This window comes from Callionymus lyra, chromosome 3 (assembly GCF_982586985.1).
Source record: "Callionymus lyra chromosome 3, fCalLyr1.hap1.1, whole genome shotgun sequence".
NCBI classification, from domain to species: Eukaryota; Metazoa; Chordata; class Actinopteri; order Syngnathiformes; family Callionymidae; genus Callionymus; species Callionymus lyra.
Window position 1 is genome coordinate 24,667,195 of NC_141820.1, and position 15,477 is coordinate 24,682,671.

At 39.7% G+C, this 15,477-nt stretch overlaps 2 protein-coding genes across 3 annotated transcripts; one reads left to right on the plus strand and one right to left on the minus strand.

The window, feature by feature from the left end:
* Positions 1 to 306: 306 nt before the first annotated feature.
* cax1 (cation/H+ exchanger protein 1) lies at positions 307 to 8,613 on the plus strand. 2 transcript variants are annotated; one of them, XM_087785854.1, is made up of 20 exons: positions 307 to 383; positions 1,877 to 2,050; positions 2,123 to 2,274; positions 2,653 to 2,761; positions 2,834 to 2,950; positions 3,025 to 3,086; positions 3,148 to 3,336; positions 4,368 to 4,553; positions 4,642 to 4,741; positions 4,826 to 4,967; positions 5,029 to 5,212; positions 5,942 to 6,041; positions 6,352 to 6,470; positions 6,547 to 6,584; positions 6,682 to 6,926; positions 7,855 to 7,991; positions 8,059 to 8,153; positions 8,227 to 8,305; positions 8,371 to 8,479; positions 8,540 to 8,613. In XM_087785854.1, the coding sequence occupies exons 1-20, from the start codon at positions 329 to 331 to the stop codon at positions 8,611 to 8,613; spliced, it is 2,466 nt and encodes an 821-aa protein (XP_087641980.1). In that variant the 5' UTR covers positions 307 to 328. The 2 variants fall into 2 exon arrangements, with proteins under 2 accessions (XP_087641980.1, XP_087641981.1); XM_087785855.1 differs by having other exon boundaries at positions 2,144 to 2,274; positions 6,682 to 6,809.
* Positions 8,614 to 10,958: 2,345 nt separating this feature from the next.
* klhdc10 (kelch domain containing 10) lies at positions 10,959 to 14,557 on the minus strand. The gene is made up of 9 exons (XM_087785856.1): positions 14,348 to 14,557; positions 13,357 to 13,578; positions 13,136 to 13,290; positions 12,897 to 13,045; positions 12,749 to 12,833; positions 12,084 to 12,150; positions 11,966 to 12,013; positions 11,767 to 11,906; positions 10,959 to 11,578 (listed from the first exon to the last, which is right to left on the minus strand). Exons 1-9 carry the CDS (start codon positions 14,436 to 14,438, stop codon positions 11,369 to 11,371), a joined length of 1,167 nt encoding a protein of 388 aa, XP_087641982.1. The 5' UTR covers positions 14,439 to 14,557; the 3' UTR covers positions 10,959 to 11,368.
* Positions 14,558 to 15,477: the final 920 nt, after the last annotated feature.

Below are 15,477 nucleotides of genomic sequence, written 5' to 3' on the forward strand. Positions count from 1 at the left end.
GAAATGATATGCAATTCAATTGAGACTAAAGCTAATTTCAGAATGTCCTTTTTATAGTTATCTTTTGGATTTTTCAAAACATATTAAAGTACACTTTATTTGTATACTTACTTTTGCCTGGATAGCCCAGTTTAATGGTCCAAGTATGTAACGTGGCCCCTGAGGAAATTTAATTTCCTCTTAATCTGATATAAACATGAACGTGTCACGCACCAGACCCCGCCCCCTTCTACTCAAGCCACGCCCCTCGCCTGGCGTCAGTGTGTTTTAGCGCTCACTCATTCTGCAGCTTCACACACACTCAGGTGACTGAACCCCCCAAACCTGCATGATGCCAGGGGACACGGAGAACCTCCCGAGAAACTCTACTATCGACTCACAAGGTAAGAATGTCACTTTTTTTTGGGAAACTTTATCTGTGGTTCTTGTGAACACGCGGTAATCACCTCACCTGTGTCGCTCACCTGGCCGAGTCCCCTGCACTCGTGTGCATATTATTATACATTCAAACTCATTGTCTCGTGAATTTGAGAATTGTATTGTTTCTTTTTAATATCCATTAATAACTAAATCCAGATGAACGTTTAGAACTTTTGTAAAGTTATTTTTGTCGCCTCAGTTGCTTAAATATTAGTATAAACCACTGAAAACGTGTGAGAATTCTTAACAAAAGACTTGTATCTTTGTCCACAATGGCTGAATCTTGGTTATATTTAGCAAGTTTAAACTGCAATGCATTGATAATGCCATCAGTTGTGCCGTCCATGACTCTCAGGAGGTTTGAGTTAGTCACACTGTGGGGGACTGACTCTCAACACTGGACACGAGGGCAGGGTTAGGGGACTGGTGTGGCCCCTTGCTGGGAGTCTGTCTGGAGGTGTCTGTGTTTGAACCTGTAAAGGGGTTAAGATCAAGAGGAAAAACTTATGTCATGTACAGTCCTTATCTTTTGTCAGCGGGAAAATTGAGTGTAGAAAACGACTTCAGTGAACTTTATATTTAAAGTATTAGTAAACATGTCCTTCTTTATCATGCATTTTACCCTAATGATTTAAATGTATTAATTGCAATTTGTTTTAACATTTTTCTCACTTAAAAAGCAGTTGCACAATATTAGTGGGAAACTTTGGAGTTATTTGTCAAGGAGATGTATTAAACTCTAGTCAGAAGGGCCAAATTCATTAGTTTTTTCTAAAGTGCCTATGAGAGTTTTAAATTTGATAATAAAAACTAATACAAATTGCACCCAAGACTAAAATGTCTTTCTATGTATTTATGATATAAATATTAGGGATTTTAATAAAAATTACGGAAAGAGGCTTCACGTTCGTGCTTCAAGAAAACAATCATGCTTTTAAAAGTTACTCTCCTGTTACATGAACGCTTTAATCCTGAAAAAACAGCTGCTGAATTTTAAAAAAAAGAGGTTCAAATAATGCCATTATGGACATCTTGAAGAAATGGTAATTATCCGGAACTGTATGTGAAAAGAATGTTGTTAAATAAGGAGGAGAAAAAGAGTCAAAATATTGTTTTGATTAACATTTTTGTTTCCAAAAAATTAAATGAAATTGAATTCACTGACATCTGGAATACATTTGTCCGCAGGGATTTTAGAAGTTATAAATGTTGCTTAGATTCCAAATATGAACTAAAGATGAGCAAAATCGATTATAAAAACAAAACACAACTTGTTATAATATTGTCTGAACATTTTCGTAGACAGTTCTATGATTTGATTTTAAGTGCTTTGGTAATTTTTTTTATGTAGATCTGAAGAGTGGATGACCTTGAATAAACATACATTTAAGAAGGATTTGCATGTAATCACAAAACATTATGTTCTTTGACACGTCTTAAACTTTTATGTTTGCAGAGAATTATGAACCTCAACAGAACCACAGGTTTTCACGGGCAACACCGCAGACGGACAGACTGTCCGTTGGATTCCAACAACCTGGGATGGGAGCAGCAGAGACTCTGTCTCCTGACGGGTCCACAGGACATTTCTGTCACCACACGCCTAAGGGGTTCTTGACGGTACATAGAGGTGGGTTGTTGGTCCAAGTGTTGACCCTAATCCAGGCGTTGACCCTAATCCAGGCTTGTCTACGATCCTGAGGTTCTGTTAACTGTCGCACAGGTGCACACGGAACCTCGGCTCGCTCCACTCCATCACAGTTCGGGGAGGAAGCGTGGCACGAAGGAACCTCCAAGACCACGATCAGAGCAGACAATGAAGTGGAGGCACACCGGGAGGCCAACAACTATAAGGTTGTACACAAACCCCCTTCCATGTCGTCGTACACTTGAATGTATTTTTTTGTTTTAACACTTTCACAAGAGCTGGACTTTATTGTAACAAAGAAAAAAAATGTTAAACTACAACATTTTTCATCTTGTCTCAAATAATCTTGATTTTAATTCACTAAAAGACTAATGCAAAAACTTTCATTGTTTAAATATGTATATTTGCCATATAGATGCAAATTTTGGTTGTCAATTGTTTGATTAAGTAAGTTAAGAAAGTATTGTATTTTCAGGGTTTGATGCCGGACAAGCATGCAAAATATTATCATAACTATGGAGAAAACAATTGTTAACCGGCGCGACAGTCTTGATATGCATAACAATTCTTGTGTCTTGTCTCAGTTCGGCTTCAGAAAGTGGAAAGGAAATGTGACGGAGAAGCCGATTGAGGATCTGTCAGATGACGTCAAAGAGCTCTACTCTGACCTGAGCTTAGTGAAGCCTCAGGAAGGTTGGGGTTCGACTTAATGCTCCTAAAAAGGTCCAAATCAACAGAGGAGTGACGTTGTCTTCTTTCTTTCAGGCTCCGTGATAACCTTTGGAAACATCCTTTACACATTTTTATTTGGATGGTGGCTTTCTTTAATCTACTTCCTTGTTTCTCTGGTCATGTTTCTCACCATCATTGGGATTCCCTATGGTCTGTATTAAATCCTCTGTTGCGCCACCATGAGGCCTTTGATGACATCGATCCTAACGCTGTATATTTCATAGGAAAGCTTTGTTTGCGTTTGTCCTGGTATTTCATTTGGCCGTTTGGATTGTCTGTTGAGAAGGTAAGACGTTGAGTTCATGTTTTGCTTTATTGAGTTTTCAAACACTGTTCTCCTTGTAAAGATTGGTGACGAGGGGAACAAGTCGAGTAAGAGGACCCAGAAGTATGAACGGATGCCCGACGAGAGGGACACGGGCGACAATGGAGAGGCGGTCCAGGGGAAAGTCTCTTCGCCGCTGCTGGTGTCATCGCCAATACCTGTGGAGATCCCTGTTCCAGAACGACCTAGAAGGAGATGTTCCAAACACTGGGTAGGAATTCGTACTGTAGTAGATCACGAGCATCTGAAATTATTTTTAGGATAATACAGCTTGTGTTATTAAAACAACATAAAACATTGATTGGTTATTATGATGATGTCAAAGGACGGAAAGTCCCCAAGTGCGCTAGTTCTGCATGTTCCGGTGCATTTTTCTGTCCGTAAAGCTGGTTATTAATTAGTACAAACAATGTTTGTGCACCAACTATCAATAAAGCTGAAATAGGTTCACAAGGAACATGTTTTATGAGATGATAATGAAGTAGGGTGAGCAAACGCATTCCCAAAGAATCCACATTATATACTGTGACTGATGTGAGGGGCTGTTGAGCTGAAGAGTGGACAGAGGAAAAACGACCTTAGATTGATGAAAAGATGTGAAAATATCCTGAAGGAATGACATTATGTACAGTAACTGATATTGAGTCGTAATATGCATGCATGTTGCTTAAAGATTCTCTAAAAAGGAGGAAATGATGATGGATTAAACATGTATATATGATATAAATGCAACTAATTAGATGATAGTTTTTTTTTTTTTTTTTTTTCAAGGTTGTCTTGTCTGTAAAAATATGATGAAGAACATAATTTTAACATGGCATTACTCTACTATCGACACAATGAAGTCCTTCTAAATGCACATGTTACTTTATATTATAAATCAAAAGCTTAAAGACTAAATGAATGACTAAATTTGACTTTATGGATCAATGTGAACATTGCCTTGTTTATTTACATGCAAGGTACCTAACGGATGCATCTTTTGAAATTAAAATAGTTTTTCCTGCTGTAACAAAATGGGATGATGCACAAATATCCAACTACTGGATTTGACAGTTCCATCTCCACAAAACTGTTCATGGATTTGAGGGGTCTGCAATTAAGGTGACATTCGTTTATCAAATGTAGACAATCTGAAGTGCAAACTGTATATTTCATGTGTATGAAGGACTACCTCTGCAGTAATTTATATATATTTTTTTAAACCAATGATTCTTGTACTGACTTCAAGACTCTTTCTAGTGCCGTGTGAGTACGTACGTCTGGCTGCTTTTGGGGTTCCCTCTGCTGGCTGTCTGCCATGCTTTGGTCTGTGTGATCTCCTGGCTGCTGGTCTTCACCATCCCTGTGTCCAAGATGAACGCTCGCACTCTCGGAATAATCCTCCTCATGCCCCCGGAGGATGTGAAGATACACAGACTAGGAAAGGTCTGTGTTGTGAATCTTAATCATCAAATAAAAGATCTAGAGTTCAATTGTATTTAATAGTACCTGATGCTCACTTCCCGTGTTGCAGACTGTCGGGTATGAGACGAGAGTCATCCTCTGCTGCTACCAAGCTGTCAACTGGTACTACTACAAATATACCGTCCAGGGGATCAACATCTTTGCTCTCAGTATCCTTTTCTTCTGCTGTGCATGTCAAATGTAGCGCTCTAGAAACGACCACTGTTTTCTCCTTAAATCTGCACCCTCTCCAGATTTGCTCCCTCTGGTCATAATCACTTTAATTATGGGATATGTTGACCACCACCATGACTACCTCAGTCCAGAGACTAAATTTGCTCTGGCCATCACGTCCATCATCCCGCTGTCCTACTACATAGGCATGGGGATAGCCAGGTATTGCTCAATTGACCTTGTAATGCTCGTGCTACGATTGAATGTGTTTCTGCTTCAACAGCATTTCTGCACAGAGCAACTTCGCTGTCGGCGCTGTGGTGAACGCCACTTTTGGCTCCATCACAGAGATGACCTTCTACATCACGGCGCTGCTGCGGGGACATCGTGCCGAAACAAAGTGCTATGAAGAAATCGTGAAGGCAGCGCTGACTGGGACTATTCTGGGCTGCATTCTCTTCATACCTGTAAGTGAAGGGGAAACTAAATGTGTTGATTAAAGTGCATCTTAAATAGATGTTGGACTCTATTGTATCATCAGTTTGTGTCTGTTTGTACAAAACTCTCTTTTCATTGAAATATTTACATTAGAAAATGTGTTAAGCCCCTCCCACTGAAAACACTTTTTCTGGCGATTAACTCGTGTGTACTATATACATCTGTTTGTCATCAATCCCTGAAGTCTCCACTTCCAAGGGACTTGTTGTATAAACAAAGCGGGGCATGATTACAGCTGGCTGGAGGAGGATTGAAGCCATTATTGCATCATAATGGACTTTGCTCTTGTAACCTCTCGTTCGCTGAGATTTCAGACGAGGGAGAACTTTATAAAGTAAAAAGTAAAACATGGTCATGATGAGGGACTTACTGCATCTTGGACAGGAAGACTTCAACATTTGAAACAAGTCAGTGAGTCAGGAGAGTTGGGTTTTCACATAAGTTTCTTTTTAAGATTAAACGGTTTAACTGTTCTTGAGCTGGTAATATATATTGATTGATATGTCAAACTCAACCGTTATTTGTCCCTCCCTACCGCCCTCTATCTGTCAGTTCTTGCAACTGAGATGTGGCTCAGAGGAAGAGTCTTGTATAAGGGTTTAAAATATATATATATATATATATATATATATATATATATTTGAAGTGTAGTGTGCAATAAAAATGTATCAACAATGAACATCTGGTTCCTCGGACAGGGAATCTGCATGATCATCGGAGGCATTAAGCACAGAGAGCAGCGCTTCAACAGCAGATCAGCTGGAGTGAGCTCAGCCCTGCTCTTCATATCGATCGGAGGTACGTGACACTTACTTACATTCTGCAGGCTGTAAGTAATTTATATTTATAGAGTGCTTTTCCAGACCAAGGTCACAAAGCGCTTAAACAATCAAAAGAATCCTCAATAAAATGTATACTAAAAAGGTCAAGATAACACAGGAGTTCAGGAAAGTCATGGAAAAGCCTGCATGAATAAAAATGTCTTATAAAGGACCCAGAACAGAACCCTGAGGGACTTCACACAACAGATCTGCGGATTCAGACCTCATTTGATTGGCAGATACACTGAAACTGCCAGACACTTGAAATGATCCCCTGTCCTCATCAGGTGTGTTTGCTCCGACACTCTTCTCCAAGACTTTTGGTAATCTGATGTGTGACAACTGCTACAACCTGCCTGGGAACACGAGCGTTCCATTCGTCTGCAAGGATTGTCATTACGACACAGTGGGTGACCTTCAGCAGTTCCACTTCTCTATACGTTTTTCTTTGATGTATAAATGTTGCTTTTCTCTGTTCTCAGAGTCACACAGACCCGCATTTGATTCTGTCTCACATCGAGTAAGAACGTTTGTGTCAGAAATGATGTTTCAATGTTTCTTAAAACTAGTTTTCTGGCAAGTTAAATGCAGAGGTTAAAGGTTAAATGTCCCTGCAGGCCTCTGGTGTACACCATCTCCGTGCTGCTACCAGCGGCGTATCTGATCGGCCTGATCTTCACCTTGAAGACTCACTCCCACATCTATGACATTCACATCAGCGATGGTCATGGAGGTCAGGCCCATGGTCAGTATGAACACGCTGGCAGCTATTTCACCTCTCAGGATGTAGCCACGAGCGGGATTCTTTCCAACAACGGTTGTATTAACACCAGCGTTGTTGCCACCAGTCACGTCACAGCAGGTGTGTGGGATTCTGCATGCTGGGTCTTCCCTTTTTTTTTATGTCTGTCATGATTGAGCACGTCTGTCTGCATGCCAACGATGTATGTGAAATGTTCTATTCAAATGTTAGTTCTTTAACCTTTGTGTTGTCTCTGGGTCAAGGTGAACGACCTCAGTGGCTTCCAGAAATGCATATGCAGTGGTTGAGGTTGTTCACCTTGACCCAGAGACAACACAAGGGATACCACAAACACATTTGTTTTTGGGCCTTTCTATTTGCTTTCTCTCATTATATATATGACTAACTGACCCGAGTGCAAATAATTTGGATTTACTCAAACCGATTAATTAAAAAAAAAAAAATTTAAAACCCTGATTTTTAGGGGTTATTCGGTTAACCTAGGGTCACATGGCTGGCTCCTCCATTAAAGTGGTGCTCTAGACATACGAAGGCATGGTCACAATATAAATCTCTTAGAATAAATCACTAATTTGGTAAACACTATACTTAAAACTCTGATTAGAAGCCCTAAAGTATGTTGTGGTAACATTAAAAAAAAAACACAAAACTATCCAGATTAAAAAAAAAAAAGAAAAGAAAATGGTGCAGAAAACTTGAACTCAAATGAAAATTTATTAAAAGCAATACAATTTGTCTTCGGTCTGTATTTTAAAAATAACCACAGAAGACACTTGTGGCTAAACATTATTTCAACAGTGTAAACTTCAGTCTCCGACCTGCTGCCATTAAAACAGTGTTAGTCGATTCACTGCTTTGCAAAGAAACGTTGTGATGAGAAGGAACTAAATATCTTCTCTGCAAAATAAATGTAATATCCAGAGAAAATGTAATGCAAGAAAGTGTCAGTTAAGACCTATTCACCACATTGAGCTGTCGCTGTCGACATGAAGGCGAACATGCACATTTAATTTGGTTTATACACAAGGGGGCCACCATGTGGTCCACTGGTCTCGATGGAGGGCGCTCGTCGTGCTGATTATTGCGACGGGATTGATGGCCTGCTGTGCCGACCTCACCACTGAGAACATCGAGCCGATGCTGAAGCACTCGTCCATCTCTCAGGTTGGTCTAGATCCATTTGTGTCAAGTTTCCCTGCTGTTAGCAAATGTATTTTGCTTCTTCCTGCAGTATTTTATCGGTGTGACGGTTCTGGCGATGGTTCCCGAGCTCCCAGAGATCGTAAATGGAATTCAGTTTGCGCTGCAAAACAACATCAGCTTGAGGTAAAACTTCCACCCGTCCTAGTTGAACACGTGTTGTGCTTTACTGGTCAGTGATTTTGTGACGATCTTTCAGTCTGGAGGTCGGAAGCTGCATTGCTGTGCAGGTCTGCATGATACAGATTCCACTTCTCATCCTCTTCAATGCGTTTTATGTAAGTGGAAGCAGCAGCTCGGGTGCAATCTGGACACGGTGGTAACCATCTCAACTTTTGTGCAGGACGTGGGATTTGTTCTGGTGTTCAGTGACGTGCATCTGTGGGCCAGCATCTTCAGCGTCATCCTGGCAAATTACATCTTCATGGATGGAAAGTGCGACTACTTTCAAGGTGGGTTGTCTCCTCGACACAGAAAATAAATGTTGAGGAATAACATGCGATTCTTCACAGGCACGGCTCTGGTGGTGGTTTACTTCATCCTCCTCGCTCTATACTTCTTCGCTCCCTCCCCTCGCTCCTGTTGAACGGCGGGACCTGAATTAATTTACTAAAAAAATGTTTTGTAAATGTATGAAGAATTGCATCGTTTTTTATTTTGTAAATGTAAAAGATGAATAAATCCATTGATATATAAATGGTTATTTTGTCGATTCAGTAATGAATACATTTGTTCCTCAACCTTCCTCCTGTGACCTTTCTGTGTGGAGTTTGTATTTACTCCCCGTGTTGCGTGGGTTGACTCCGGGCACTCCCACAGTCCAAAAAGGGGTTAATTGGAAACTTGGGGAGATTGTATGAGTGTGTGTTTGACCTGGACAGACTGGTGTCCTGTCCAGGGTGTCCCCTGCCTCGTCTGTAAAATCTAGGATAGGCTCCAGCCCTCCACAACAACAACAACCCCAACAAGGGATCAAGTGGCACCTAAAATGAATGAACAAGGGTGTCAATCACACAAGGGTCTAATCTTAAAGCGGTCAAGGTTAAAGGCCGAAAAAGATTCAGGATTAACGGGAAGCCTGACTGTAGTATTTTCATTCTGAAATGCTTAAATCACAGTATCTTTATCTGATTCGTCTCATTTTCCTCGGAACTATCCTATAGCCGTCAACATCACTGATCCTGATCTGGAGTCTGTATAATTATCAATATTTTCTGGTTATTTTCTAAAAATGATAAAGCGAAAATATGTTTCCTTTCAACTTAAAGAATGTAATATTAAAACAACGGGTCGCAATTGGTCCCAAGTATATACAGTGGTATGAAAAAGTTTGGGCACCCCTGTACATTTTCATTATTTTCCTTTATAAATCATTGGTTGTTTGTATAAAAAAAAATCTGGTTGAATATATCTTATAGGAGACAAACACAGTGATATTTGAGAAGTGAAATAAAGTTTATGATTTACAGAAAGTGCAAGAATTATCTAAACAAAATTAGGCATGTGCATTCATTTAGGCACCCTTATATCTTGTTGATTTTAATTCCTTTAGCACAAATTATTGGAACTCAAAATTGGTTTGGTAACCTCAGTGACCCTTGACCTCCATACACAGGTGAGTCCAATCATGAGAAAGGGTATTTAAGGAGGCAAATTGTAAGTGTTTCTCCTCTTTGCATCTTCTCTGAAGAGTGGCTACATGGGAGCCTCAAAACAACTCTAAAATGACCTGAAAACAATGATTGTTCAACATCATGGTTTAGGGGAAGGATATAGAACGCTATCTCAGAGATTTTCGCTCTCAGTTTCAACTGTGAGGAACATTGTGAGGAAATGGAACACCACAGGCACAGTTCTAGTTAAGGCCCGGAGTGGCAGACCAAGGAAAATCTCCGATAAACAGAGGCGCAGGATGGCAAGAACAGTCACAGTCAACCCACAGACCAGCTCCAAAGACCTGCAACATCAACTTGCTGCAGATGGTGTCACTGTGCATCGTTCAACTATTCAGCGCACTTTACACAAGGAGATGCTTTATGGAAGAGTAATGCGGAAAAAGCCTTTTCTCTGCACACGCCACAAACGGGTTCGCTTGAGGTATGAAACTAAAATAGTTATTTGGGCATAACCAGGGGCGTTATGCATGGCAGAAAAAGAACACAGCATTCAAAGAAAAGAACTTGCTGCCTACAGTAAAATTTGGTGGTGGTTCCATTATGCTGTGTGGCCAGTGCAGGGATGGGGAATCTTGTTAAAGTTGAGGGGTGCATGGATTCCTCTCAATATCAGCAGATTCTGGAGAACAATGTCCAGGAATCCGTAACAAAGTTGAAGTTGCGCCGGAGCTTGCTCTTTCAACAAGACAATGATCCTAAACACTGCTACAAATCTATTAAGGCGCTCATGCAGAGGAACAAGTATAACGTTCTGGAATGACCATCTCAGTCCCCAGACATGAATATTATTGAACATTTATGGTGTGATTTAAAGTGGGCGGAAACCATCAAACCTGACTGAACTGGAGCAGAATCTGTAAAGAAGAATCCAGACTCTAATTGGAAGCTATAGGAAGCGTTTAGAGGCCGTTATTTCTGAAGGAGGATGCACAAGTATTGAGTAATTTTTCTTTTGTGATGCCTAAATTTGTTTAAATAATTCTTGCACACTTTCTGTAAATCATATAAACTTTATTTCACTTCTCAAATATCACTGAGTTTGTCTCCTATAAGATATATTTAACTGGATTTTTTTTATCCAAACAACCAATGATTTATAAAGGAAAATCATGAGAATGTACAGGGGTGACCAAACTTTTTCATACCACTGTACTTTAAAAGGAAATGTGTTGATGCTCCACAACTTCATTGCCACCTTCTGTCTAATTGAGCTCATTGCGGTCCATGATATTTCAAACTCAGAGAAACAAACTAAAATGGATAAAATTTGTGATTTATTAACGACGCATTTAAATCATAATTCTGACATTTGTATTTTATTTTTGACTGAAAGTAAAATAAAGTAATTTGACATAAATAAAATCGTTGTTGAAAGAACTGCTGTTCACATGAATAAACTCAGAGGAACGTGCTAATATGAAATTAGATTTCCTCCATGTTAGGCTTTAAAAACGCATTTTAATTTGTACATAATTCTTAAAATAGCTAAGATTATATTAAACTCTTAAATCTTAGGATCAAGTGACACTTGGATGAAAGCATTAGGCATCATGAGGAGTAAAAATCCATAAAAGCTGCAGGCGCAGGCACAGAAGCAGAAGTTACATCCCAGAATTGCTGGTCTTAAGGTGGACTGTATCTCCTTATCCGTGTTTTGTTTTTGGCTCATTTCAGTCTCTCGATGAGTTCCTGTGTGAGTCCCAGGTTCAGCAGCTGTCTCGAGGAGAGGGAAGGAAAATGTGGGAATGTCTTGAGGACCTTCTCCCAGCAGTGTTCGAGCAGACTCGGCACCACCAGCCAGATCTTGAACAGGGACCCAGTCCTCTTGTTCTCCTGGATGTTGACCACACCTCCATGGATGTACATGCAGCCAGCCTGTGAGGAAAAACACCAGTTACCCCTGGTTCTCCCGCTTCTAATTCACCTAATGTTAATGATGATATCGGATCTAATAAGACAAGAGAAAAATAATGCTTAAAGATTTGGGCCCCTTGTGTTATTGAGTTTGACTGTTGGTCCCATATTGGATGGTCCCATGTTACCTGCAAGGATAATTCACTTACAGGTGTGACAGCAGCACAGTGGAAGTAGGCGGGCTCAGGCATGATCGCCGGGAGCTTGATCCACTGTAACGTCTGCAAATTGATCTTCCACAAATCTGCCAAAATCATCTCGCCGTCATACCCTCCGCATATAAATACATCTATAGAAAAGAGAAAAGTTTAGACACACACCAAAGAGAGAGCAACAAATAAGTCTCACCACTGCGTATCTGTACAGAACTGTGACATCTCCTCGGAGCTGGGTAGCCTGCAAGTTAGTTCAAGCTTGAGTTTCATGGAGATCAAAGAGCAGAGGATTACACGTTTATGACACTGACCGATCTTGTCATGAGGCTTTGTCGTGATCTCCTCCCAAGAATTAGTCTCAAGATTGTACGCGTGAATCTGGAAAAACCCAAGTTCATTAAACGTTCATATGCAGCACTCGGAAATGACTGAAAATATTTTGTTTTTACTCTCAGAAAAAGCTTGTTTTAAAAGTAGGACAAGGACAGAGGACAAAATTAACTTGAGTTAAAATCCAATTATGGTTTAATGAAATGTGAAATTAATATGACTTTATGTAATGTATGTAAAACACATAATAACTCAAACTGATTAGAGTTCTTGGCTAATAAATCAATAACATGTTTCCATTTTGTGCACTTGAACTTGTGCCGCATAAACAGTGTTTTTGTGCCCATTAAATAATGTAGTACACATTCCTGGCCTGCATGTGGCGTTAATACTCTTGCAAATTGTTTAGAAGAAGGGCAGCCACAAACAAAAGAGTTAAATATGCTGAGAAAATGAAAACTATATTCAGAGACAGATTTGTTTCTAGTGTTTATACACAGATGTTGCACTAGAATTACCAATGAAGTCCGCCATTGTTGTTTTGACACAAATCCTTCATTCTTGGGTTCAAAAAGTTTCAGAGAACTACAGTCGTGTATGGACAAAAAGCTTACCCTACGCTAGGGTGATCATTTGTTTTGGGTACCTTGTCTAGAGGACAGGACGTCCAGGAAGTTCCTCCCCCCAGAATGTAGATTTTCCCTCCATCTTGTGCAATTTCATGCCTGTACCTGTGGCACAATGACTCTTGTCAGTTTCTAATCCAGGTGTGTGACAAGGAGAAGCGCTGGTACCTTTCTTCAGGGAAGTCGTCAGGACGATTGTTGGGCTTCAGATGGGTCCACTCCCTAGTATTGAGGTCAAGCCTGTGAAGGTCTGTGCTGTAGATATGACCCGTCGTTCCCCCGAAGACATAAAGAAGACCGTTTATTATCACCATGGCCTGGAAGAAAACAAAAAGATAAACGCTCAATATTTTGGAAGGTATTGTTGGTAACTAAAACATTTCATAAAGATATGGTTTTAGGTTAACCTGTCCATAAATCCTGTTTGGCTTCCTTCCACGACAGTTGAGCAGCGACCATCGCTTGTACTTCATGTTGCAAACATGAACGTCATTGCCGTTGTTTTCACCGAACGGTATCCCGGTGCCGCCAAACACAAGCAGGTTGTTTCCGTGTAAAACCGCTGGAGACACAAAACGTCCAGATAATTTTATGTGTAGAAGGTACGGTCGCCACAGAGCGGAAATACCTGACATCGATGCCAACTCTGTCGGCATGTAACCTTCCGTTTGAATCTGCTGCCAGCAGCCGCTCGCAAAGTTGTAGCGCCAAAGCTCCCTGAAGAGTGGATAGTCTTCATTCAAAGAGCCCCCCGACTCGTCATAGTCTGGGTTGTATCCTCCGAACACATACAGATTTGTGTGGTCTGCCACACAGCGGTGGCCACTGCGTGGCGGAGGATTATGGGGGCCTGTAAAATAAGAGAAGGGTTTGAATTGTTGATACATGAAGGTGTGTTTATGTCAGACAAAGTTGTTCAAATAATAATGTTTAAAGTGTTATATGAGGTCTATGGATCAGAATCTACTGATGGTTCCTTGGCACACGGTTCAGGACCAGAGGAGAGAAATCCTTCCAGGCTTTTGCTCCTAAGCTTTGGAACGATCTTCCTCTCCCTCTGTTTGATGGAGTCTACTGACTCCTTCAAGAAACATCTGAAGACATTTTTATTTGTGCAGGCTTTCCCTTGATTTTCTGGAACTCCTGTTGTGTTATCAGTTTTATCTTTCCCTTTAAAGTATATACTTTATTGAATATTGTTTTGATTGTTTAAGCGCTTTGTGACCCTGGTCTGGAAAAGCGCTCTATAAATACAGATTACTTACTTAGTTACTTATAAATCGCCCAGCCATAAATATACAGATATAAAGTCAATACATAAGCTTAAAAAGTGTTGTTTTATTGTGCAGTCCCTTCAGTATTATGAAACTAAAACACTTTCATTAATTTCAAATTCTTATACAAATACATTTACTGTCTTAAAGTAAAACAACACTTTACTTTTTTATTCATAATTGGTTCAATTATTGTTTTCTATTAAAAATAAACTACAACCAAAACAAGAAGCTTAAGGGGCGGCGGTTCAAACGCATAGTTATTTCTTTAAACAGGGTTTTAAGAAACAACAACAACGTGTTTTCGTTACGGTGTTGTTTTGGGTAAACAGTTTGGAAACAGACCTGCTGGCGAGTCTCCGTGCACCGGCCTGACGGTCAGTCTCTGGAACGTGGTCAGCAGGTTCGTATCACGATCACCTACGACAGCCGACATGGTGTCATCGGCAACAGATCAGTCCCACTAAAGGTAAATTTCCCACCAAATAAGATCTATTTTAGTAGCATGACAACAGCCCCCTTCTGACGCCTCACATACACGGATGTCTACTTCCCGGCCATTACTGCCACCTAGTGGTTAGGAGTCTATTCTCCTCGAGAGACGCCAATAATAATAATAATTATTATTATTATTATTATAATAATAATAATAATAATTATTATTATAATAAAAATACGTTTAAATTGTGTTCACCCTTTCTCAATATAACTTAAAAATCCCATTCAATACGTATCTGACTCGAACGAAAACAATTCCTCGTTGAAACGTGTGCTATTGTGTACAACTGAAGAAACAAAACAATAACAAAAACAACCGATCATTAAGGTTGAAATAAGAGAGGATCGCGAGAGCTATGCCTGGAAATGATGCTACATAGTACAAAATAAATGATGAAATACTTCCTTGTACACTCCCGGAAAACACTTAATAACTCACTGCTTCGATTGGAGAACATTTAAAACTATTTAACTTAATTCGTTTTAAATGTTTTGGTTACTTAAGTAACCAAATATTTATTCGCAGAATACAACAGGTTCACAAAAAAACCCAACCTCAACAAAAAGCAACTATTCAAAATAAAACATCATCAGCCACAGACATAAAGGAGTGTTTTTAAAGTGTGATATAAAAAAAAAAAGAAAAGTTATAAAAATATAATTCCGAACTACTAATTATTTAATAAAAAGCATCTGTTATAAAAGTTGCAAGCATTTCAAGTAATGGTAAACATAATTGTTATTGATCTCAAAGTGTGCCCTTTTTAAACAGTCTTACTATTATTAACCATTTTTTTCAGTTGTTTAAATAAAAGCATTTAATTACAAATACTGAAAATAAATGTTTATACGTAATACTAGTACTTCAACTTGACTATTTTTATTATCATTTTTCTTTTTCTTTGATAGTCATGTTGTTTTATATGCGTCTACCACGGCGCGGAACCTTCGATCTTCGGTTTGTTTCCCTGGACAAA

Coding starts and splice junctions, on each gene's coding strand:
- cax1 (XM_087785854.1), top strand. CDS start 329: ATGATGCCAGGGGACACGGAGAACCTCCCGAGAAACTCTACTATCGAC. Junction 6,042..6,351: donor GCTCTTCATATCGATCGGAG/GTACGTGACACT, acceptor TGTCCTCATCAG/GTGTGTTTGCTCCGACACTC. Junction 7,992..8,058: donor AGCACTCGTCCATCTCTCAG/GTTGGTCTAGAT, acceptor TTCTTCCTGCAG/TATTTTATCGGTGTGACGGT.
- klhdc10 (XM_087785856.1), bottom strand. CDS start 14,438: ATGTCGGCTGTCGTAGGTGATCGTGATACGAACCTGCTGACCACGTTC. Junction 13,046..13,135: donor CAAACAGGATTTATGGACAG/GTTAACCTAAAA, acceptor GTTTTCTTCCAG/GCCATGGTGATAATAAACGG. Junction 11,579..11,766: donor ACTGTGCTGCTGTCACACCT/GTAAGTGAATTA, acceptor TTTTCCTCACAG/GCTGGCTGCATGTACATCCA.